This window comes from Syngnathus leptorhynchus, chromosome 12 (assembly GCF_054491065.1).
Source record: "Syngnathus leptorhynchus isolate UIUO chromosome 12, UIUO_Slep, whole genome shotgun sequence".
NCBI classification, from domain to species: domain Eukaryota; kingdom Metazoa; phylum Chordata; class Actinopteri; order Syngnathiformes; family Syngnathidae; genus Syngnathus; species Syngnathus leptorhynchus.
Window position 1 is genome coordinate 9,944,930 of NC_141206.1, and position 22,664 is coordinate 9,967,593.

The following is a 22,664-nucleotide window of genomic DNA, read 5'->3' on the forward strand; positions in this document are numbered from 1 at the left end:
AGCATGCTATGCGAAGCGGAAACAGAACCGGAAGCGCCATGCTTTCTTCTTCGTGACTAGAGCTAGTTCTTCTTCGTGGGTGGAGGCTTCCGATTGACGTGTAGTGCCACGTTGATGGAGCCCAGTGGGGACGTGGAAATTGAAGTGGAGAGCGAGCTCAGCAGGTACCGGTAGCTACGTGTAGCGGCCGTCCTGTCCTACGTGGGGTGGGGGGAGTTGTTTCCGCGCCGGCGTCAAAAGAAATACAAAAGTAGCGAAAACAGCTTCTTGTCAGTTCCCCCCCTTCCCCGTTAATTAATTTTGTGCCTGCGCATATATGTGACAAGGACCCCGGAGAAAAGCAAAGTAACGCAAGGTAAGCCAATTGATCAGCTGTCAGCTTTCCACTAAGCTTCTTTATTAAATAGCATTTGTCTTACAATACTTGCAGTATAGTTTCAAGTCACGGTTGGTTATTTAAAGACTGAATGTGAAAGTAATCGTGTTTGTCAGGATCTGCCCTGTAGATTTGCTGGCGACCAGTCCAGGTTCTTCTCTCGCCAATCATTTTAGGTTAATTGAAAACACAAATTGTATCGTCTTCAATTAAGTTAAGTTGACTTCTGGCAAGAGAAGCGGGACTGGACTTTAGTCAAAATCAGTGTCCAATTTATGGTCCCACCCCCCCCCCCCCCCCCCCTCCCCTCCGGGCACCAAATTGCTCGCAATGGCCATAAGTAGCCTGGGGCCCTGTTCCAAAAAATAGCTTTAAAAGAATCGTATGATTTTTATATATGTATTTATTTTGGGTGTCAGGTCCTTCCATCTGACATGACTTGAACAAGATATAAAGCTATAAATAACATCAATGTTTTCAGAATGAAATTGAAAGAGATCAACCGTACTGCCATCCAGACCTGGAGTCCGGCGCAGCAGCATCCTATCTACCTGGCAACAGGTGCGAGCACCAGCGTTTGCATATGGCACCATATCATTTTATACTTGAATGAATTATTGTCCAGGCACGTCAGCTCAGCAGCTAGATGCCTCCTTCAGCACCAATGCCTCCCTGGAGCTCTTTGAGCTCGACTTGTCCGACCCGTCCCTGGACATGAAATCATGCGGCAGCTTCTCTTCGTCTCACAGGTTACCCCGTAGAAACAAAAAAGCAAATTTGCGGCTCACGATTTAAACGACATTATGATCACCCGCCCTCAGGTACCACAAGCTGGTCTGGGGTCCCTGCTCAGAGGACTCCCAGGGTCAGCCGGCCGGCTTGGTCATCGCCGGTGGCGAGAATGGCAACGTCATCCTGTACGACGCCGCTAAAATCATGGCCGGCGATAGTGACCCGGTCGTAGCTGAGAGCGACCGGCACACGGGCCCGGTGAGAGGGCTGGACGTCAATCCCTTCCAGGTATGCCGCCCATCTTTCTTCTTCACCCGCCTCTCGCTTAGCTCGCTCTTTCTTTTCTTCCTCTGTGGCGCAGACCAATCTCTTTGCATCTGGCGGAAATGAGTCTGAAATTTACATCTGGGATATCAACAACTTTGAGTCCCCCATGACGCCAGGACCCAAAACACAGGTATCACTTTTTGGGGGTTTTTACTCTACTGTGCAACTAATATTATATATAAGCAACTAATATTGCTTGTGTGTCGACAGCCAGTGGAGGACATCGGTTGCATATCGTGGAACAGGCAGGTCCAGCACATCCTGGCCTCGGCCAGCCCGAGCGGTCGCGCCTCCGTATGGGACCTCCGTAAGAACGACCTCATTATTAAAGTCAGCGACCATAGCAACAGAGTATGTAGACCGCTCGCTAGAAAACCCCCCAAAAAAACTTTCAAATTACAAAGATGCGTCTTTGCTTGTAGATGCATTGCTCCGGACTGGCTTGGAACCCAGAGGTGGCCACCCAGCTGGTCCTGTCCTCCGAGGACGACCGCATGCCCGTCATCCAGATGTGGGATTTACGATTTGCTACCTCTCCGCTCAAGATTCTGGAGAATCACACAAGGTACAATGAAGGGAAATAATCTCACGTCATAATCATCATACATGCGTTAAAATCATACTTTTTACACTTAATTTGTATTTTATTTTGGGAATTGATGCTCTGTTGACCTCTGTGACTTTGGCAGAGGCGTCCTCGCCATCGCTTGGAGCATGGCCGATCCCGAGCTGCTCCTCAGCTGCGGCAAAGACAGCAGAATCCTGTGCTGGAACCCAAACACGAGCGAAGTGAGTGAATATTTTTCCCCATCTCCTGCATTTTTGTTTGAATTGATCCAAAGTGACCTTTGCGGCCCACCGGTCAGGTGGTGTATGAGCTGCCGGCCGGTAGCCAGTGGTGCTTTGACGTGCAGTGGTGCCCCAGGAACCCGGCCGTACTTTCCACCGCTCACTTCGACGGACACATTGACGTCTACTCCATCATGGGCGGCAGCAGTCAGGCGCAGAGCCAGAGGCAAGCTGACCAGGTGGGACACACTTTTGCTAAATGAGATTAAATTCAATCAGTCTTACTCCAATCTTGTGGAAATTGCCACGGGTCGTTAAGATGCATCTTAACTCAGTTTCTTCTTTTTTTTTTACAGATTAGTAACTCCTTCGGCAACATGGATCCCTTTGGGACAGGACAAACACTACCACCGCTGCAGCTACCTCAGACGGCTGCCCGCCCTGCTAGCATCAACCCCCTGAAGAAGCCCCCCAAGTGGATCCGCAGGCCCGTCGGGGCATCGTTTGCGGTGAGTTTTTGAAATCACGCTCGTTTGCTTCCCTGCGGTGTTCCTCGAGGGTCAATCTTAGGACCCATCAGGCAGAACAACAACAACAATGTTCTGATCCCGCAGTTTGGCGGAAAGCTGGTATCCCTGGAGAACGGCCCGACAAACGGGCAGCAGCCCGGCGGCCCCCACCTGGTTCACATCAGCCAGGTGGTGACAGAGACCACCTTCTTGACACGCTCGGAGCAGCTGCAGGCTACGCTGAGTGCAGGCACCTTCCAGGAATTCTGCCAGGAAAAGATCCAAGCGGCCCAGGACCAGTTTGAAGAAACTGTTTGGTCTTTCCTCAAGGTAACTTTCAGATGATGAAATGATGTATACTTCAAAGTAAATACCTGTGTGTGTGTGTTTTCTAGGCCAACTTTGAAAGTGACATTCGGAATAAATTCTTGGAGCTTCTGGGCTACAACAAAGAGGAGCTTGCTGCCAAGGTGAGGCCCACTCGCATGTTGGATAAAAATATTCAACCAAACCATATTGATTCATCTCATGTTAGCCTAATGCTAGTCCAAAACGTCTTTGTTGTGCAATGGTGTCTGCAGATATCTGCGACGCTTGAGGGCAAATCTGCTGAAGCTCGGCCGGTGGACGCAGCCGCCGCCGGCGCTCAGCTGCCGCTTGACAATCCGGAGGCGGCGTTCGACCTGATCGCCAGCGCAAACATAAACACGGACGCCACTCCGGAGAGCCTGGACAGAGAAATGGACCAGAGCGTAGCTCCTCAGGAGGAAGTGGAGAAGCTTGAGGAGGAGGAGGAGATCTCGTTGGAAGAGGTAACTGAGACCGGACATTTAAAAGTCTGGAAAATGGAAATTAGAAGACTGAATTGAATCACCGCAAATATCAAAGGGGGGAGAAAATGAGTCATGTCAGGATGCGCCGTTCCTCTTTTCCAGGAGGAGCCGCTGGACGAGAAGGAGGAGGAGGAGGAGGAGCCCAAGACTTCCGCCCAAGTCAAGGATGCCTCCAAGGCTTCTGCCGAGGGAGTCGATCTCAGCATCAGTAAAGGTAATCGTGAGGATTTTTATGGATTTTTTTAAATGCACTACTGATGTTTCCTTTGTGTTTTCCACAGACATGGATGGTCTTATCACACAGGCCCTGCTAATGGGCAACTACGAGGCGGCCGTGGAGCTCTGTCTCCACGACGACCGCATGGCCGACAGCATCATTCTGGCCATCGCCGGTGGCGCCGACCTCCTGGAGAAAACGCAGACAAAGTATTTCCGCAAGATGCGTGGCAAAATCACCAAGGTAGAATTTTAAAGAACAATTAAAAGTACCTTCTAACTTGCGTCTTCAAATTTAATGTTGTTGGTTTTTTTGTCTGGTAGCTGATCAGCGCCGTGGTGACCAAAGACTGGCGCGACGTGCTGACAACGTGCGACCTGCGCAACTGGAAGGAGGCTCTGGCGGCCGTCATGACCTACGCCAAACCCGACGAGTTCTCTTCATTGTGCGGTAAAGTCAGCGCCGTATTTGCCGTCGTCGCCCTTTACGCGACTCGCAAAGACTTAGCCATTATGACTCACTCCTTCTCAGATCTCCTCGGCGTCCGTTTGGAGGCGTGCGGCGACGCCGCTCTGCGAGCTCAAGCCTGTCTGTGTTACATCTGCTCCGGCAACGTGGACAAACTGGTCACCTGCTGGAACGCAGCCGGCCAACGAACCTGCCCGTTATCCCTGCAGGTGTGCTGGGGACGGACAGACATCTTTTTATTCTATAGTCAAATCTTTCCATCATTTTTTTTTATCCTTCACACAGGACCTGGTCGAGAAAGTGGTGGTCCTGCAGCGCGCTATGGCGCAGACTCAGCGCTCGGGTCGTGACGCCAACGTCGGCGCCCTCCTGGCGGAGGAGATGGCTCGCTACGCCGGCCTTCTGGCTTCCCAGGGCAGCCTGTCCGAGGCCATCGGCTACCTGCCCGACAGCAGCGGACAGGTAAGTTAGCCGTAGCTGAAAAAGCTAGCGTTGCTAACAAGCCAGCCTGCGTTGTGAAAGATGATAACTGTCGATCGGACCGCCAGGTGGCGGTCGAGCAGCTCCGTGAACGCCTCAGTCGGGCTCTGGGTCAACAACAGGCGGTGGGTCCAGTCCGGACCTCTAGATCTCAGACTCAGCATGGCAGCCTTCAGCCCCGCCATGCTTTCACCCCAGTCCAGCCTGCTCCCCTCACAGCATCCGTACCGCTGCAGGCACCCACCTCCATCCCGGCCCAACAGCAGTATTACCAACCTGTAAGGACCCCGAAAGGTTTTGGCCTAATTACAGGTGATGAATTGCAAAAAACAAAAATGTCTACGGTTCAGGTGAGGTCCGCCTCCACTGTCACCTCGTGGAGTAACCAGACACCGACGGCCCTGCCCAACGTCTCGCTTCCGCCGCAAATGGCTCCTCCCTCCGAGCAGCAGCAGGTACCCCGATTGTTCTCGCAAACCCATCGCCCATAATCTTAACCGGAATTTTCTTTCCTATACCCAGCAGGCCGAAGCGCCAAATCCTGTCTACGGGATGCCGCCGCCGCCGCCTTCGGGCTCGGCCCCCGCGGCCTCTGCCGGCTCCACCTACATGTACTCTCAGCAATACCAGCGTGAGTCTTTATTTAGGACACTTAAAAAAAAAAAGTGACTTGCCGGGAAGGAATAAAAGACGGCAAAGCTCGTTTGTGTCCTTTAAACGCTCAAACATTTCACGGTGGGAATGTTTGCCATCTTAGCATGTGTCTTATAACTTCTTCCTGGATTGTTCCCCCCCCCCCCCCACTAACATCATCTTATGGAATGTCAGCCCAAGCCCAGGTCCAGCACTGCCCGCCTGGAGCCTTTCAGCCTCATCACTACTCTGAGCCCCCTTACCCTCCTCAGCCACCCGGCTTCCTCGCCCAATGCCTGCCCTCCTCTCCTCCTCCTTCTTCGCTTGCTCCTTTCTTTCCCAGCTGCTCCTCTCCCGGAGCGTCTTTCCAGCACGACGCGCCGGGCTTTCCTGGTTCCTATGCGCCACCGCCGCCTCCACCCGGAGGAGTCTCAGGTACAAAGTTTGAGCTCGAGCAGACCCTCGACCCCCAGGCAACAGGTGGGAGAGACCGCCACGTCGCCCGAACTCGTCCTGTTGTGCCTTTTCCTCTTCCTGTGATTCATCTCAATCAATTGATCCATGGACTAAATTATTCAATCACAATCAATCTTTCTTACTGTTGTTGACGACCAATCGGTTGATGACAGGTGTCAATCAACAACTTGTTAAGCGGTGACTTGATAACTAAGGATTTGATGATCTTTGAATTCATTCATTCATTCATTCATGACCACTGACTTGATAACAAATATGGTGAGATATTTCTGGACCAAACCATTCCGTTTGCATGTACAGGGCCCCAGAATGGTTGGAATGACCCTCCAGCTCTGAGCAGAACATCCAAGAAGAAGGTGACTCCCTTTTCTGGAAATCCACTATTCTTCTTGATAATATGAATCTCAATTCCCAAATTTCGCACAGATCCCGGAGAACTACACCCCGCCCGCCCCTATCACTTCTCCCATCATGGCTCCTTTCGGTTCAGACCCTAACGTCCATCCCCTAAACTCTGGAGCACCGCAGGGCTCGGTCCCGGGTCCTCAAGGGGGGCTCCAGCCGATCCCCCCGCCGAACCCAAACGTACCCGCTGAGGGAGCGCCCGGGGGCCCCACAGGAGATGCCATACAGGTGGGCATCATTTTGTATTATTTTATGGCGAGGTAAATTAAACTTGACGCAGGACCGTGTCCAGCCCGTGCAGTCTATCCCGGCTGAGAAGATCGCCAAGAAGCCCATCCCGGAGGAGCACTTGTTCCTCAAGACCACCTTCGAGGGCTTGATCCAAAAGTGCTTGGCCGTTGCTACCGACCCGGTCAGTGAGGAGAGAAGGAAGAAACGCGTTCATGTTAGCGTGAGCCAGCTAATACTTTTGAACTGTTCCAGCAAACCCGGAGGAAGCTCGATGATGCCAACAAGCGTCTGGAGGCGCTCTACGACAAACTGCGGGACCAGACGGTGAGTTGATTATTTTCTTCATTCCAAGGGGAAAAAAAATGAGCAACACAGCCATCATTTCTCATTGCACAACTCTCCTTTTCCCGCAGCTTTCTCCCGCCATTGTGGGGGGTCTGCACAACATGGCGCGCAGCATGGAGGCGAGGGCCTACACCGAAGGCCTGGGCATCCACACGCACATCGTTAGCAGCAGCAACTTCAGCGAGACGTCGGCCTTCATGCCCGTCCTCAAAGTGGTGCTGACGCAGGCCAACAAGCTGGGCGTGTGAGCCCTTTGTGCTACCAATTAAGGGCTATTTTTTTTTTTTTTTTTATTTCCACTACCAATCATGCTGATTGCTTTTAAATTGACTTTATATGAAGTGATACAATCGAAATGGACCATTTTCAATGCCAACAGGAAGAAAAAGGGAACAGTCAGAGCATCTCAATGAGCAGAACTAGACTGAATAATTGATCATTGATGTTTTTAAAAACTTTCCTATGTCAGCATTATTATTTTGAAGAAGTCTGATTGCACCCATTTAGGTTTTTATTTTCCTCCTTTCAACTCTGCCTAATTGGACCCCAATATACTCTGCATCCAAAAATGTATTCTTCTCTGTGCTTTATTTACAAGGTGTCACCGGACACTTGATTAGGAACGGATGCAAAATCTAATAAACAAAAGGACAAAGTGATGAGGATGGCACGTTTACTGTAAATAAGACAAAATTCCATAAACATTAAGGTTGAGGCCTTTAAAAATGCGTTAAGCTCTCCCTGTCACTTCCAGCTGGCCGAAGGATGTGATGACATGGTAGTGAGCGGCTTCCTCTTCCGTCAGTTCGGTGTTCCCCGGCCTCACCACCACCACCGTGTTGACGCCGGCGTCTTCTGCCGCTTTGGCTTCTGCAATCACACGGTGGGGTTAGACTAGTTTTCTATATGACCAACCCAACGCCTAACCTCATTTAAACACGGTGCTTTATTTTGTTTCTCGCATGTTTTTACCGAAACACACCGCATATCTGTAAGGCTGTTTATTTATGGTGGGAAATTCAATTTTTGGAGGCGAGAAAGTTCTTTTTTTTTTTTTTTTTTGGGGAATAATGGATGCATATTTCCTGAATAAAACCAATACGTGCTCTTCTAAATGCTGTGTCCAAATTAAGCGTGAGGTGCTACTTGAATAAATGCATCTCCTCAAAAAGCTTTCAAGAGAAAGTTATGTTGTTTGCGTATTTTCTTAAATGCTCTAATAGATGCGGTGATCGTGTCCTAACGAGTATTTCTGCGTAAGGAAACGAGATGACCGACCTCGTGTGACATCCGTCAGGAAAGTGATTTCCTCTGGCGGACAACCGATCCTCTCAGCGATTCGTTTGTAGCTTTTGGGGTCCATTTTGGCACCGACGGCTGTGTCAAAGTGACCGTCAAATAACTGCGGAGCAGGAAACATTTGTCACTTTTTTTTTTTTTTGTAGGTCCACTTATGAATCAAGATGCCTCCAAAATTCCAGGAGCGAGCAAAGAATCCTCACGAGCAAGAAAATACTAACGTCTAAAACGTCGCCTTCTACGGAGTGCGAGAAGAGCAGTTTTTGGGCTTCCACGCTGCCCGATGAGTAGATGAAGACCTTGAGGCCGTGCCCTCGCCACCTTCGGATGGACGGCGTCACGTCCTGGTAGATTCTGTATATGAATGCATCGTCGTTTTAAGTTTCGGATCGATTTAAAAAAAAAAAGATTGTTATATTGGTTGTCACCATCATAGTAAGTCACAGATGATTTGAGGAGTCCACTTACTCGCCTTTGATTGTGCCAGACGCATACGCTACTCGCCACATGTGACCCTGGAGCCGCTTGAGCGCCGTGGACTTGCGGTCGGCGGCCATCTGCCACAGCACGTCGCTCACCACCTCGCGGATGGCCTTCTCCTCGTCCGTGTGCACCGTCTGGTCCACGGCGTGGACGGGACACGCCCGGTTCTGCCTCATGTCCTCTTCGACCTGTTGGGGGGAATTTTGTTTTGATGAGTCACACTATGTCACACTTCCATCCTAGGTTTTCAAAGGTCATCTTTTTCCCCATTTCATGGAATGTGTTGAAGAACCTGTTTTTTAAGAAGATGAACATCCTGTTTGCACTCGTCTTCCTCCCAGTGGGCTGACAGGTAGTCTTCAAGATGCTCCCGTATGTATGGAAACAAAATATCCTGCAGTGAGAATGTTTATTTTGAGACGTTGTCTACTAAATTAGCCCCCCCCCAACAAAAACCTACCTTTACAAAGGTGATTGGAGTGGTTGTGCCCTCGATGTCCAGCAAAAGGGAAGTGGTGCGAGCAGGGATCGCTACAGTAGCCATTGTTGTTAATTATTTTTTTTAGCCACAGCTTAGCTAACGTTAGCTTAATTAGCTTCGCCGGACCAGTCGCTCGGTGTGTATCGTGCAAAGCTCGCTAATCTAATTGGAAATGTGCTAGAAATTGTTTTCAAGGAGAGAAACAAAATCTGTTCTACTTAATTCACTAGTAGCATGGTTGCGCCTCTCAACATATGTCGACCCTCAGCAATAGCATCAAGGCGAATTATCAACGTTAAATGTCAGTGTCTCCTCCAAACCTGGTGATGGCGCTGCAGTATTTCCGGTTTGGTAACTGAACCCAGCGCCGTTCGAGCGAAGAAGACGTGGGTAAAGAGGGAGACCCACCGCCAAGTAAATAAACGGCGAATATCGCCATTTAGGAAGAATTTGACAAATATTTTAGATAACTCGCGATCGAACCAAAGCATAGCATAGCATCTGTGAGGCTAACTCTCAAACTAGCCTCGCGGTGAGCGCCAATAATTTTAGCTCTTAGCCTCTCTTCACCGACGCAACGCCAGCTGTACAAATAAGAAGAAATACACAAAGAAAAGAGAAACAAACATGTCGGACGACTGCGAGTTCAGTGAAGACGTCGGCATCATGAGGATGGAAGAGGACGGCGAGGCGTATTGCGACGACCCCATGACGGCCGCGGCGGCGGGCGATAGCGGCCTAGATGGGGGCGAGGCCGAGGGGGCGAGGATCGACGCCAGTAAAAATGAGGAGGATGAAGGGTAAGACTTGAATGTTTTAAATGTTTATCGACGACAACCTAGTGGGGCTTGCCTGCAGTTCGTCAAATTAGGTCGTCAAATAACTGCACAGTGAAATCGAATAACCCCTCTCTCCGTTGGAACTACTAAATAGCGTTTCCTCGCCCTTTAAATGGTTTCTTTTAAAGCCATTTTTAAAATCAAGTCTGAATAGCATACCTGATCATCAACAGTGAGAAGAAAAGGCAGAGAAGGTCCCCAATTACACCCATTAGTAGTAGCCAGACGAGCACGTTGTTGGACCATGAGTTTTAAAGTAGCAGTTAGTGGACGGTGCATCATTATTTCACGAACATTTATGTTCATTAAGATGGGCTAGTGTTACTTATTTTGTGTCAGCAGACAGTTGTTGGATATAATGCTATGGTTTGTTTGAACATTTGCTAGCCAGGGCTTTGCTGTACGTGACAGAGATAACAAGTTTACACCGAAACAAACTCATTGATTTTGTTATCCCTCCCGACACCATGATAGCAGCGATTGATTTGAATCAAGTAGAAGGGTTAGGTTGTGAACCTAACGCCAATGGATAAAAGCCATATCATCATAATTGTCATGTTATCAATAGGAAGGTGTTTGTCGGCGGCCTCAGCTGGGACACGACCAAGAAGGACCTAAAAGACTACTTCTCCAAGTTTGGGGACGTTATCGACTGCACTCTGAAACTGGACCCCATGACTGGCCGCTCCAGGGGATTCGGCTTTGTACTCTTCAAAGATGCCGAAAGTGTTGACAAGGTATCGCGACATTTATTTGACATCCTTGATGTTCAATGGAAGGCTCATGTTCTTTGTTCTCATGAGTCAGTGTTTGCCACAAAGACTTTTTTGGTTTTGCTCCAAATGTTCAGTTTTAGCATATGTGCTTGCGATTGGTTTCACTTGGATGGATCATTTTGTTGCCCAGGTCACCGCGCAAAAGGAGCATAAACTCAACGGGAAGGTCATTGACCCCAAAAAAGCGAAGGCCATGAAGAGCAAGGAGCCAGTCAAGAAGATCTTTGTGGGCGGCCTCTCTCCAGACACTCCCGAGGAGAAAGTCCGAGAGTACTTTGCCACCTTTGGAGAAGTCGGTTTCCCATTCCCGGCGTCCTTTTTGGACTCTTAATGGAACAGCGGTTATATTTGTCTTCTATTTCCATCAGGTGGAGGCTGTGGAGTTTCCCGTGGAGAGCAAAACCAACAAAAGGAGAGGCTTCTGCTTCATAACGTTCAAGGAGGAGGAACCAGTGAAGACCATCATGGAGAAGAAGTATCACAACATCGGCCTGAGCAAGGTATTGCCGTCCCTCTCGAGTCTCGATGTGTGTATGGGCAGAAATTGAAAGAAAAAAAACAACTTTCTGGGTTGTGCGGTGGACAGTGTGAAGTGAAGGTGGCCATGTCCAAAGAGCAGTACCAACAGCAGCAGTACTGGGGAGGAAGAGGAGGTTACTCGCCCAGGTCTCGAGGGAGGGGAGGCGGTGAGTCCCAGATGAAAAAAAAAAAAAATGCTTTAAACTCCAAAACGCTTACATTGGCCTGCTAGCTTACATGTTTTGATGCTAGTTTTGCGGCCTCGTGCCGGTGTAGGCCGTGTTGTGGAGGTTGTGCGTGATCCGAGTATGTGATCCCAGGTCCCGGCCCCAATTGGAACCAGGGCTACGGTAACTACTGGAATCACGGCTACAGCAACTACGGCTACGGCAATCAAGGCTACGGCGGATACGGCAGCTACGATTACTCTGGTTACGGCAACTATTACGGATACGGTGGCGACAGTAGTAAGTCCATGTGTGACGATCTCTGTAGACCGTTTGAACGAGCTAGATCATATTTTTATTGAGGGTAGGGGTGGGGTAGCGGGTGGGTTGGGGGGGGCGGGGCGGGCTCTGTTGGGACAAAATATGGAATTTCATGATGTATTGTATTGTCTGTTACAATACAGCCTCGATACATCCGCATCAAATATCAATATTGTCACTGTCATAATTGTCAATCTTTAATGTCAACACTGCATCTAAACATGTTTTATTAACATTGTGAGTGTATTTTTGTTTTGTTTTATTTCATTTTTTTGTGTACTTAACATGGAAGGGCAGTTTTGTGGGATTTCCCTTCTGTTTCATATACAGGTGCATCTCAATAAATTAGAATATATTGTGGAAAAGTTCATTTACTTCAGTAGTTCAATTCCAAACTCCAAAATTATTTTAACACTTTAAGGTTGATTCGTTTCAGAAGGCAAATTCCTTATTCATTTCTATCCCTATAAAAAAAATATATAAAAATGTCATTCTAATTTCTTGAGATGGTGGATTTGGGGGTTTTGTTAGCTGTAAACTATAATCATCAAAATTATCAAAAAAAATAAAATTCTGAAATATTACACTCTGTGTGTAGTGAATCTATGATTGCCACTTATTGAATTGAACTGCTGAAATAAATTGAAGGAGATGCACCTGTATATTGTGATGTTTGATATCTTAATGCTGGCTAAATATTGCGTAAATACTTCATCACTCCACAACAGCCACCTTTTTTAGCTATCCGCTGTTGTCTGGCACGCTTGTTAACAACGATTCCCCCCACAAAATGTAAAAAAAAAAAGCGCAACACTTAAAACACAAATGTCGGACCGAAGCGCCGTTGACGTTGCATTCAAGACACTTGATCAAACTTAACGACACCACCACCACCAAACAAAAATGATGGTAAAGCTTGACATTCTCTGTATATTGACATCGCCACCTATTGGCCTGGCGTGCATATTACAGTGGTTTATATTCTGACAATTTCACATCGCCCAATTCCGTTTAATCGGGCTTTCACACTCCTTTGCATCTGATACTTATTGATCCATACAAGCGTTTTTGCCATATCTATAATACACCGTCGCAGCCTTGTGCAGTCGTCTGGGACGGCGACAGTTGCGTGCCACACGTTCAGTGAGTATTGGGTGTTAAACGTCACACTCGTTGTATGGATTGCCCTTTTATTATTCGTCAGTTTACATCACTAACCATAAAAACAAAAAGTCAGGTGTTGCAGGTATTATTGGTGTCCACTTGAGGGCGCCATCTTCACTTGCCATGCAAATAGAGGATCTTTGACTTTGAGTGTGTGTGGATTTAAAAGGTGTGGCCTGCCCGGCGAGTGATGTGGGAGTCTGCGAACGAGTTGTACAGTTGACTCTTATAAACTCAGGTTAGCGGTTAACCGGCTAAACTATCCGAATAATCATTCCGGCCTTAAAATGACACGACACTGGTCAAAAGAAATAAATGAGTGTTAAACGTGCCACTTGAATCTATTGTGCTTTTTGTTTTACTGTTGTTATTATTATTTTGTCGTTTTGTGCCCTCACCCGTAGATGAGCCGGCCGGCTACGGCAAGTCGCCGCGGCGCCTCGTTCACAGCAGCAGTTACAGACCCTACTAAAACGCTCCAGGTCGCCTCAAAGAACATAAGCAGGTATGTCCACTTCAACACGCCTTCACATCCCGTCAAACATAAAAAAAAAAAAGAAAATAAATAGTCCTGTTGATTAACTGTTTGATAATATTATGTTGTAATGTATACGTTTTCCTTTTGGTAACATAGAGGCTACACGGGGGCGATTATTTTAACTCCTGCAGCCTCCTTTTGCACCTTTTATTTGGTCTCTTCTTTTTTTTTTTTTAACTGTAAAGTTAACAGGTAAAGCACTACTACAGTAATGGATGTACAGTTCACGGAAAAGCGAAAAAAAAGAAAAAAAAAAAGAGGAAGTATGTTGTCTCTCCTAACTCTGACATACCTTGTTTGTACCTGCCAGCGGAGCTTCCTTGCAGGCCATGAGCTGACTCCAGATACTCTCAGGGCCCGCTCAATGCGGACCGGGTACGAGACGCATACGCTCTCGCTTGCTGCCGTTTGGTATGGTCTCACAACATCCTGTATATCAACTACAAATGAAAAGAGCAAACCCCCCCCCCCCCAAAAAAAAGGGATATCATGTTGCCGTTTTATCAACTTTCCTTTGGCCAGTTTTTGAGTTGTTTCATAATATGTACAGCGGTGCCTTGGGATACCAGCGAGCCAACATTTCAGCTTCGGCTAACTAGCTCAATGCTAACATGTCAAAGGCCACAGTCGAGCTAATAAGTAGCATTTGAAATGTTTTAACCAAAGGATATTTGAACACAACGGTGGAGCAACACACGTAGAAAGATAATCATCGGAACGAAACTGGTATCCGAAGGCACCGCTGTATGTGGTTAAATTTCCGTAATTTTTTACAGGCCCCCCACCGCAAGTAATGAATATTTGTAATTGAGTATTTGCTCTCCAAAGGATACCAACAGCAATGCAGTTGTTAATCTTTTTGCAGTCCTGGTGCTTTTGTCTCTTGTCCATGAGCTAACAGCTTCTATGGACGCCGCCGTTGTGTTGGGCCATAACTTTCTTGGACATGTCTTCTCCTCTGTCTTACCGACTTTCTTGTAACATTTCTGTAAAAAATCGAAATCTCAAATGTAAAAAAAAAAAAACGAGCAGAATTTGTCACCTTCACGCAATGTTTTCCTTTTTTTGTAATGACCTATTTTTCTTCTAGTCGTCCTCAAGATTGCTTTTTCTATTTAACGTGTGTTAATGTTAATTTATACATTTTTTGTTTTGGCACACGGAGATCCGTTAGGTTGTGCTGTGCCACGAGCGCGGCTGCTTGGCGGCTCTGACGTGCGCCCGTCTTTTCTCAGGTGCGGCCGAGGCGAGGACGCGGCGGACCACGGGCAGCGGAGACGCCGCCACGCTATCGCCGCTGATTGTAAGCAAAAAATAATGAACTGAAGAGCCCATATTTACTCTTTATTTTCCAGAGTGTTGCCTGGATGACACTATTTTTGTGTGTGTGTGTTGTGAATGGCTTTATTTTTTAGTTCGACACTTATTTACAGTTGTAGATGCACATTTCTCACAATGTGTTCATTAAACCTATACAACATTCGTATATACACCGATATAATGTATTCAATGTAAGCGTGGTTAAAAACATTAAAACACTTGTTTGGATTTCTGTGGAACCAAAAATATATATATATTTTTTGTGAATAGTGGCAAGAGTGTAATGCAAACAATTTGACAACATGAATAGGTTTTGTATAAAACAAAATCATTGGAGATGTTGAAAGTTACAAATCCCCAGTTGGAGCGTTTCGTCATTGACACGTGCCGTGCCGGAAGGAAGGAAGGAAGGAAGCGCTTTCACTCGTTTTGTTGCCAAATGCAGAAGTTGCTCGCTTAAGATGAATAATTAGTCTTAAAACAGGCTTTGATTTGAAATTGCCCGGAAATTGCAGATTATATAACGTTGGTCGCGGCGAGTATGATGAGGACGAGGATGATGAGCACGACCACGCCGATAATGATGAGCATTTTGATGTTTTTCCACCAATACTTCCTGGCCACCCGCGTGGACGTTCTTTGGAACGAGTCGGCCTGCAAAAAAACAAAAAGGAAAGGCAAATTTAAACAACAGCCGCTCAGACACTTTTGGTTCAAATTTCATTTGGGTCAAAAGTCTTTTGACTCACCGACGCTTGCAGGTCCCCCGTCTTGCCGATCAAGTCGTCCAAGCGGTCTCCTCGTTCCAACACTTTGTCGATGTTGTCCTTCAGGATGACTTTTACCTCGTTCACTTGTCCTTGCACGTTCTCCATCTTGGATGCGGAGCCGGACGACGGGACGTTTGGGTCAGCCTGCCCAAAGGGGGGGGGGGTGTCCCGAGCAGTCAATTTAGGCTTCTACAAAACATTTAAGTCTCCAAAAGACATGTTTTTGCTTTCAACAAATATACAATTTTTTCTTTAATCTTGTCCTTTAGTTGTTTTCAATTAACCTTAATGTGCTTCCCATAAACATAATAGACAATTGGTTGCCTTTGATGGAAAGTAGCATGTGACTTTTGGAGAAAAATCAATGACACGTTTATTGAGCTAGAAACCCGGAACCTTTTTTTTTTTTTTTTAGCCATGTCATCTTTATGGCATGATTAAATGAGATTGCCTTCAAACGTCCTGCCATAACAGTGCACCATTCTGTTTTTGTTTATCGGTATCGACGCTCCCCCAGTGAACAACACACAAAAAAAAAAAAACTGACCAGCTTTCAACGTCTCAAAACTCTTGTGACCACACAGCTGGGCGGCATCCACCGAGCTTTAAGTCACTCACATGACAGGAAAGGAAAAAGTCCAGATAGAGGAATAGGAAGTGTGAGACATAAATAACAAGAATAACCACTCACCATAGTCGCTCCACTCGTAGGTTAATATCCAAAACACAAATGATCAAGCGGTGATCTTTGCTGCTTCTTGTGACTTGACTGCCGAAGGTTGCACCTCTGCTGGGTTACTTATTAACTTCCACTCGCCTCAATCAAAGTCTCACTGGCTTGACAACAGCTGCCACCGGCAGGGCCCCAGAAGCTATCGCTGCACTTTCATTTCCTCCTTTTGTGAGCAGAAAAGCAGTACACTTGATTTTTTTTTTTTTTTTGACTCACTCTGGGTCAATGCAGGTGTTAACTCAAAGGTCACTTGAGAGGAGCAAGTCAGATGATGACATGGCTCGATTTCTCCATTCTTGCGTTTGTAAGCTTGATTGTATTTAAGTGCGCCACAATGTGTCAGATAGATAAACAAAAATGATAATAATAATCCATATAAATCCTAATACGTTTGCACAAGAGCAGTTCCGTAGTTCTTCCCTGACAGCTCACATTTTCAGTTTTTTTTTTTGTGTGCTCTAGCCAGAGGCCTATCTACTATAAAAGTAATACTTTGGTGCCATCTTGTGGCAATAAGGTGCCAAGAAACTTGTGAAATAGCACAACTTAGTGTTGCAAAATGAAATAAAAATAATAATGTGCTTGTTAAAATGTTCTTTGTGTGTTTTTATGTCCGAGGAAATTCTCGGTGATCCAAAAGTTAAGTTTGGACTGCCATTAATAGCCACTACCGCTGGAGGGCGATGTCGTACACTTCGCCAAATCCAAGAGAGGGAAAGTGGCGTCAAAATTTCGCTCAAACGGTAACCTTCTCATCTTTAAAATACAATGTCTTTTTTTGTGTGTAGATAATATAAAAATATATATTTGGTGTTCGTAGATTTGGGACGAAACAAAGGGGAAACTTCCCACCAATGACAACCCGCGACATAAACGGGTACTCGTGTATCGGGCGCCGTGATTGGCCGGGATAGAACGGAGCCTGTTGCACACTCACAGCAAGTCCACTGGAAAACGAGGTTTTTGTTGTTCGTTTCAAAAAAAGTACTTTGTAGTTTGGATTACACGTCGAAGTGGTGACCGCCCCCCCCCCCTACCCGATGAAAATCAGCGCCCGGAAAACGTCGAGGGATCCGGTTATCGACGTTAAATGCGCCTTTGGAGGAGACTCGTCGCCTTCCTCCTGGTGAAGCTCGGCTCGGCTCGGCTCGGTTGTAACTCAAGCCGAGCGCCACCATGCAGGGAAATGTCGGCGTCTACGCGGTGAAGATGAGGAAAAAGCCCATTCAGAAGAAGTACGTGTCCATGCATGCACTCCTTACTTTTACGTAGTCATTCATCTACCAAGTGTTTTGATTAGACGTTGTCCATCATGTCACTTACGTCATCCTACTACAATTATTCGAAAATTGGCGTAATAAGCACGATACAACAAACTTTGTCCGTGTTTTGGCCATATTTGGTCACTTCCGGGCAGGTAAATGCGGGGGAAGTTGATTCCGCTGACAGGCTGTGCGGGTCTAAAGTTACATTGACGCTTATGCATGATTTGCCCCCCCCCCCCCCCCCCCCCCCCCCCCAAGCAAGAATGACCATGTTTGCACTGTATACTGTTAATAAAATGTCATTTGGAGCGACCATTACTTAGTTATTAAACAGTCTGGGCCATCTTGTCATGGAGATAGAATATTTTCCCCATGTGAGATTTTCATGCAACTGTTGTCCTTGTCTAGTGGCGCAACTCCACACGTGAAGACCAACCCGTCCAAGCGGCACCGTGACCGCCTCAACGTAGAGTTGGAGCGCCTGACAGGCCTGCTGCCTTTCTCCGAGGAGGTCCGCAACCGCCTGGACAAGCTGTCGGTGCTGCGGCTCAGCGTGGGATATCTCAAAGTCAAGAGTTACTTACACGGTGGGTTCAGTGTGTCAGCCACACATATACTGTCAAGTTTTGATATGAAGACTTTTAAAAAGAACATGGCAGCGGCTGAAAAAAAAGAGGCCGCCGCATGAATAATAAATGTGGCACTTGGACGGTACGGAGGTCGGATGGCGTCTTTGGTCCGAGCCTCGAAAGACAAAGTCGGTACTTGGAAGCCGTCCCCGAGCGGATTCCCGCTACAACAACAAAGGAGTGGATTGCTGCGGTCACGTGACGCCCGCTTCTTGACCAACATGTCAGGGGAAATTCCTGGGTTTGTGGGGGGAGACGAGCGGCCCATCCTGCGGGTTTGTTTTGAAAAGCCAGGGGGAGGAGGTGGGGGGGGGGGGGGGGATGAGGAAGCTACTTTGCGTGCCATACACTCATTACTGGAAGGGGGAAAGGAGTCATTGTTGAACAGACGGGAGATTAGATTCCCCCTTTAAGAGATCCTTTCACTAGTCAGTCTCATTTGTCCCTCACCGCAAAAACGTCATCTTCCCCCCAAAACCACTGTAAAATGTTTGTTTATACAGATTTACAGTGAATCCCCTCAAGGGGCCTCACAAGCTTTTATAAATGGAGAAACCAGACAGCCTTCTGATTGTGCCCGAGGAGCATTCAAGGACCGTCGACAAAGCGGGACATCTCAAACACAGACAAAAAATTTATAAACCCGACAACAAGATTCCACCAAATAGCACCAAAATAACATTTTTATTCGATTCTTGTCTTAATATTTCTTCAGTGTACATTTATAAACCAAACTTTGACCAGGACAGGAACAAAAATTGTTTCATTTGGACTTATTTAAGGGGCTTAAACTACAATTCCAAAATATTGCTGAAATGTAAAACTATCTTTGCAGAGCAGCGCAGGAAATGCGCGCCGCTTCATCCCCCCACCGGCGACAGGCAGTCGGCCTCGTTGGACGGCATCAGCTTCTCCGAAGGCGAGCTGCTCCTCAAGGTGTGACGACGTCGTTGCCGCGTGGGCATGTTTTATTTGTTTGCTTCCTCGTTCTCGCTAACTGGCCTCGCCGGATCTTCTGCAGTCGCTCAACGGCTTCGTCTTGGTGGTGACGGGCGATGGCACCATCTTCTACACGTCGCCCACCATCCAGGACTTCCTTGGCTTCCATCAGGTGAGACTGACGTGGATGAAAACATCCAATTGGCTTTTATTCGATAGATGCACACTACTAGACCGATCCATTCCTGGTATTGTTTGCAGTCTGACGTGGTGCAGCAGAGCGTCTTTGACCTCATCCATATCGACGACAGAGAAATGTTCAACTGTCAGCTGAAGCTCGGCGTCCACCTCAGCGAGGACGCCGGTAAGTTCCCGGACACGTCATGAGCACGGTGATGATTATCGCCTCATGTTTTCTCCGCTTTGTCGAAAGCGCCCAAGAGCGGCTCGCTCGGTCACATGCCTCCGGAGAACTTCTTCCTCATGGAGAGGAGCTTTTGCTGTCGCCTTCGCTGCCTCCTGGACAACACATCAGGATTCTTGGTGACTAATAGACGACTCATAAAAATGTTTGCGGTATTGGGGATGATTACAGGGTGAACCTAAAATGCACCCGAACTGTCCCGATACTTTTGGACGACTTTTCGGACAAGTTGCTCATCTCGCGCCAAGAGCTGCAACAAATTTCTTTGGTGCTAAATGCTAACGTTAGCATGACCTTCCTTCGCCAGGCTTTGAAATTTACCGGCCATCTGAAGTACCTGCGGGAGGACGGCGGCCCCGAGGGGAACCCCTTGCTGGCCTTATTCGCCATCGCCACGCCCCTGCAGCCGCCGGCCGTCATGGAGATCCGCAGCAGGACGCTCATTTTCCAGACCAAACACCGGATGGATTTTGCCCCCCTGGCCATGGACACCAGGTACTAGCCCCCGATGCTAAACTATCATAGCCGAGTTTGTAATGAATTCAATTTTTTTTTGTCAGGGGCAAACTGGCGTTGGGTTACTCCGAGACGGAATTGATCACGCCGGGTTCCGGTTATCAGTTTGTGCACGCCGCCGACATGATGTACTGCGCCGACAACCACCTCAGGAGTACGTCGCCGTGTCTCGGCCGTCAGAAACGTTCTTTTTTTTTCTAAACTTGTCCTCCTCCTTCGACCGCAGTGATGAAAACGGGAGACAGCGGCTTTACCTTCTTCAGGCTGCTCACCAAGACGGGAAAGTGGTTGTGGGTTCAAGCCACCGCCCGGGTCGTCTTCAAAGACGGACGGCCCGACTTCATCGTCGCCCGCCAGAAGCCGCTGACGTAAGCTTCTGGCGTCAGATCATTTTTATATCGGATGTGGTTGAAACATGAATTTGTGAAAAAAAAAATGTCCTCCAGGAATGAAGAGGGGGAGGAACACCTCCAGCAGAGAAGACAGCAACTGCCTTTCAACTTAGCCACAGGAGAAGGTGTCCTCTACGACCTTTCCCTGAATGCCTTCACCATCCCGGCCCCTCCTGACACCAAGGAGCCCCTGAGAGAAAGTCCTTTGGATCCCAGCTCCATCTTGGGATCCTTACACCGCCAAGACCACTCGCTTTATCTGCAGGATCCCGCCCCCCGACTCGACGTCTTTTCCCGCATAGACGAACCGGATCAGCCTCTGGAGCGAGTCTTCTCGGACAGCCACGCCCTGCTCAGCGTTCCGGGTCAGCTGGAAGAGTCGTCCGGCTCCGGGGGATTGGCCTCGCATCCCATGCTGCACTCGCTGGAGCAGATCCTGGGAGACTTGGGTGAAGGTGGACTGGACGGTCTGGAGGTAGAGCAGCGCGAACTGAGGGACTGGGAGAACACGCTGCTCAGTATGAATCAAAACCGAGACTTGGATCACATCCTGGCCAACGACGTTTTCTCTTTTGTGGAGGAGGCTCTCGGGATAAACACTTCAGGAGGGGAAAGATCTCTCCAGGCTTCCCCAGATGCTCAGAAGTGTAGACAAGAAGTTCTTTCTGGCGCTTTGTTTTCCGGTGCGGGACTTTCTCCCAACTCTCATCCGGGACACTGGCCCGCGAGCGACGGTTCTTACCACCCCGAGATTCCCACCCGCTCCTGCCGCTTTCAAACAACTCGGCAACCTTTTCCGATAACCTCCAACATCGGCCTTCAGGGGGCGCCCTCGAATATTTCCCAACAAGCTGCGTGGCCTTGTCCCCCCCACACGGACACGACTGGCCCGCAGTTCTCCGGCAGCTGCATGTACAAACGCCTCACAAACTCCGGGCCTCCTGTCCCCCAGGGGGCGCCGTGTACGGGACTGGCCCACGTCAGCGATCCAAACCCAGGCTTTAACCTGCCGCAAGCGGTGGGAGGAGCCTGGCCCGTAGCCGCCGGCCAGACGCAGCGTTCCGCTTTCGGCCACATTTCCGGGACAAGAGCGTACCTACCGGAACATCCCCCTGAAAACGGAGCTTTGCAGTCCACCTTCTTCTGCTGGAATGGTCAAGCTCAGGTAAGGTTGATAAATGTTTTGTCGATGAAATGAAATTGCTAATCCTAATTTCCGCCTCGACAGATGCCCAAAGTTCCCCTGGACTCGTACGCCTTCCCGGTGCAACCCCCCGGGAGTATCAACCTGCCCCAAAACACCGGCCCCTAGCCACCGGGAGCCCAGCCGCTCACGACGCCGCCCGCCCGCCCGGAAAAAAAAAAAAAAAGAACAAAAAAAGCCTTCTCATTTCAAAGGGACTGAATCGCTGCTGTGTTTTTCACTTTTTTCACAAAGCCGATGGGATGTCTCGCAACCTGAAGAAAGCCATAATTAGAGGCTAAGAACATTTATTTGTACATGCAGTGCATCTAGAAACTTTTAAGTGCTTCACTTTTCCCACATTATGTTACGTCAGAGCCTTATTCTCATCATGATAACATTCAAAAATATATATTTTGAAATACATTTGCAGAAATGTACTGAAAACAGATTTTTTCTCTTTTAATAAATTCTTAAAACTAACAACTTTTGGTAAGATCCGAGGTCAAAAGAGAATAGAAAGAACATAACAGATGTGGAGGAAAAGTCAAGTGCTGCAAATAAATTCTTGATTTTAAAAAAATATATATATATTATTATATACAATAATACAAGCAGAACTAATAGAAGACAATCTACATTTTGCTTTCAAAGCAACTTTTTGAGCCAAGTTAAGTTTGACCCTCAAAAGGTGGACAATTGTCAAACTTGCCAATTACCTGGCAACATTTAAAGAACTGCAATCCATATATTTATTTTACTGAAAACTAACCTTGCAGTTATAAGTTATCGTAGCACATTTCCACTAAAGATCATGAAATGATTCTGGAGCTCTTAGGAATCGCTTGTAAAGCGTCCGTGTGTATTCAGACGCGTGCAGAGAAGATGGACGGTTTTCTGGGCAGCTCATCGTGCAGACCAAACGTCGACGAGACTCCTGCTTTGTATTCTGACTTTTCTATTAAAGCCAACCGAGCGGTCTGGATGTGGTCGTTGTCTGTGGCTTTTACCAAAACTTGGTCCTATGGGCAATACAAATTGGTAGTCCCTAACTACTTTTTTTGCAAAAGCGTGTACAGTTCCT

General features: G+C 47.7%; 5 protein-coding genes across 16 annotated transcripts; 3 read left to right on the plus strand and 2 right to left on the minus strand.

The window, feature by feature from the left end:
- Positions 1–89: 89 nt before the first annotated feature.
- sec31a (SEC31 homolog A, COPII coat complex component) lies at positions 90–7,482 on the plus strand. 5 transcript variants are annotated; one of them, XM_085925995.1, is made up of 27 exons: positions 90–355; positions 858–937; positions 1,002–1,125; positions 1,198–1,396; positions 1,470–1,565; positions 1,646–1,786; positions 1,858–2,000; positions 2,125–2,224; positions 2,302–2,463; positions 2,581–2,733; positions 2,839–3,063; positions 3,129–3,203; positions 3,315–3,545; positions 3,669–3,780; positions 3,848–4,026; positions 4,107–4,233; positions 4,315–4,460; positions 4,537–4,713; positions 4,800–5,009; positions 5,082–5,186; positions 5,254–5,362; positions 5,560–5,844; positions 6,142–6,197; positions 6,268–6,474; positions 6,527–6,658; positions 6,730–6,801; positions 6,891–7,482. In XM_085925995.1, exons 2-27 carry the CDS (start codon positions 859–861, stop codon positions 7,068–7,070), a joined length of 3,825 nt encoding a protein of 1,274 aa, XP_085782121.1. In that variant the 5' UTR covers positions 90–355; position 858; the 3' UTR covers positions 7,071–7,482. The 5 variants fall into 5 exon arrangements, with proteins under 5 accessions (XP_085782121.1, XP_085782122.1, XP_085782123.1 ...); XM_085925996.1 differs by having other exon boundaries at positions 6,539–6,658; XM_085925997.1 differs by having other exon boundaries at positions 5,560–5,799.
- On the minus strand, positions 7,040–9,907 carry enoph1 (enolase-phosphatase 1). The gene is made up of 6 exons (XM_085926011.1): positions 9,065–9,907; positions 8,897–8,998; positions 8,590–8,792; positions 8,343–8,475; positions 8,101–8,224; positions 7,040–7,692 (listed from the first exon to the last, which is right to left on the minus strand). The coding sequence occupies exons 1-6, from the start codon at positions 9,146–9,148 to the stop codon at positions 7,553–7,555; spliced, it is 786 nt and encodes a 261-aa protein (XP_085782137.1). The 5' UTR covers positions 9,149–9,907; the 3' UTR covers positions 7,040–7,552.
- On the plus strand, positions 9,322–14,852 carry LOC147048373 (heterogeneous nuclear ribonucleoprotein D0-like). Of its 6 annotated transcripts, XM_085926005.1 has the most exons (9): positions 9,322–9,885; positions 10,493–10,661; positions 10,831–10,992; positions 11,069–11,200; positions 11,287–11,386; positions 11,540–11,686; positions 13,041–13,109; positions 13,276–13,376; positions 14,645–14,852. In XM_085926005.1, exons 1-8 carry the CDS (start codon positions 9,713–9,715, stop codon positions 13,341–13,343), a joined length of 1,020 nt encoding a protein of 339 aa, XP_085782131.1. In that variant the 5' UTR covers positions 9,322–9,712; the 3' UTR covers positions 13,344–13,376; positions 14,645–14,852. The 6 variants fall into 6 exon arrangements, with proteins under 6 accessions (XP_085782131.1, XP_085782130.1, XP_085782135.1 ...); XM_085926004.1 differs by lacking the exon at positions 14,645–14,852 and having other exon boundaries at positions 13,276–13,639; XM_085926009.1 differs by lacking the exon at positions 13,041–13,109 and having other exon boundaries at positions 9,329–9,885; positions 13,261–13,376; positions 14,645–14,838.
- LOC147048374 (vesicle-associated membrane protein 8) lies at positions 14,723–17,590 on the minus strand. 3 transcript variants are annotated; one of them, XM_085926014.1, is made up of 4 exons: positions 17,495–17,590; positions 16,191–16,395; positions 15,479–15,643; positions 14,723–15,383 (listed from the first exon to the last, which is right to left on the minus strand). In XM_085926014.1, the coding sequence occupies exons 2-4, from the start codon at positions 16,191–16,193 to the stop codon at positions 15,246–15,248; spliced, it is 306 nt and encodes a 101-aa protein (XP_085782140.1). In that variant the 5' UTR covers positions 16,194–16,395; positions 17,495–17,590; the 3' UTR covers positions 14,723–15,245. The 3 variants fall into 3 exon arrangements, with proteins under 3 accessions (XP_085782140.1, XP_085782139.1, XP_085782138.1); XM_085926013.1 differs by lacking the exon at positions 17,495–17,590 and adding an exon at positions 17,270–17,418; XM_085926012.1 differs by lacking the exon at positions 17,495–17,590 and adding an exon at positions 17,170–17,418.
- Positions 16,859–22,649, plus strand: LOC147048375 (aryl hydrocarbon receptor-like). Its single transcript, XM_085926002.1, has 12 exons — positions 16,859–16,975; positions 17,053–17,467; positions 17,906–18,084; positions 18,962–19,062; positions 19,148–19,237; positions 19,327–19,429; positions 19,499–19,608; positions 19,797–19,984; positions 20,050–20,159; positions 20,232–20,373; positions 20,452–21,562; positions 21,626–22,649. The coding sequence occupies exons 2-12, from the start codon at positions 17,409–17,411 to the stop codon at positions 21,707–21,709; spliced, it is 2,277 nt and encodes a 758-aa protein (XP_085782128.1). The 5' UTR covers positions 16,859–16,975; positions 17,053–17,408; the 3' UTR covers positions 21,710–22,649.
- Positions 22,650–22,664: the final 15 nt, after the last annotated feature.

Excerpts from the sequence above, each read along its gene's own strand:
- sec31a (XM_085925995.1), top strand. The coding sequence starts at position 859 with ATGAAATTGAAAGAGATCAACCGTACTGCCATCCAGACCTGGAGTCCG. Across the intron at positions 2,001-2,124 it reads ATTCTGGAGAATCACACAAG|AGGCGTCCTCGCCATCGCTT; the intron begins GTACAATGAAGG and ends TGACTTTGGCAG. Across the intron at positions 3,064-3,128 it reads CTGTTTGGTCTTTCCTCAAG|GCCAACTTTGAAAGTGACAT; the intron begins GTAACTTTCAGA and ends TGTGTTTTCTAG.
- enoph1 (XM_085926011.1), bottom strand. The coding sequence starts at position 9,148 with ATGGCTACTGTAGCGATCCCTGCTCGCACCACTTCCCTTTTGCTGGAC. Across the intron at positions 8,793-8,896 it reads TTCATCTTCTTAAAAAACAG|GTCGAAGAGGACATGAGGCA; the intron begins GTTCTTCAACAC and ends TCCCCCCAACAG. Across the intron at positions 7,693-8,100 it reads CCTGACGGATGTCACACGAG|AAGCCAAAGCGGCAGAAGAC; the intron begins GTCGGTCATCTC and ends GTGTGATTGCAG.
- LOC147048373 (XM_085926005.1), top strand. The coding sequence starts at position 9,713 with ATGTCGGACGACTGCGAGTTCAGTGAAGACGTCGGCATCATGAGGATG. Across the intron at positions 10,993-11,068 it reads ACTTTGCCACCTTTGGAGAA|GTGGAGGCTGTGGAGTTTCC; the intron begins GTCGGTTTCCCA and ends TATTTCCATCAG. Across the intron at positions 11,687-13,040 it reads CGGATACGGTGGCGACAGTA|GTGTGGCCTGCCCGGCGAGT; the intron begins GTAAGTCCATGT and ends TGGATTTAAAAG.
- LOC147048374 (XM_085926014.1), bottom strand. Across the intron at positions 15,384-15,478 it reads CGGGGGACCTGCAAGCGTCG|GCCGACTCGTTCCAAAGAAC; the intron begins GTGAGTCAAAAG and ends GTTTTTTTGCAG.
- LOC147048375 (XM_085926002.1), top strand. The coding sequence starts at position 17,409 with ATGCAGGGAAATGTCGGCGTCTACGCGGTGAAGATGAGGAAAAAGCCC. Across the intron at positions 19,063-19,147 it reads AAGGCGAGCTGCTCCTCAAG|TCGCTCAACGGCTTCGTCTT; the intron begins GTGTGACGACGT and ends GATCTTCTGCAG. Across the intron at positions 20,374-20,451 it reads GCCCGCCAGAAGCCGCTGAC|GAATGAAGAGGGGGAGGAAC; the intron begins GTAAGCTTCTGG and ends AATGTCCTCCAG.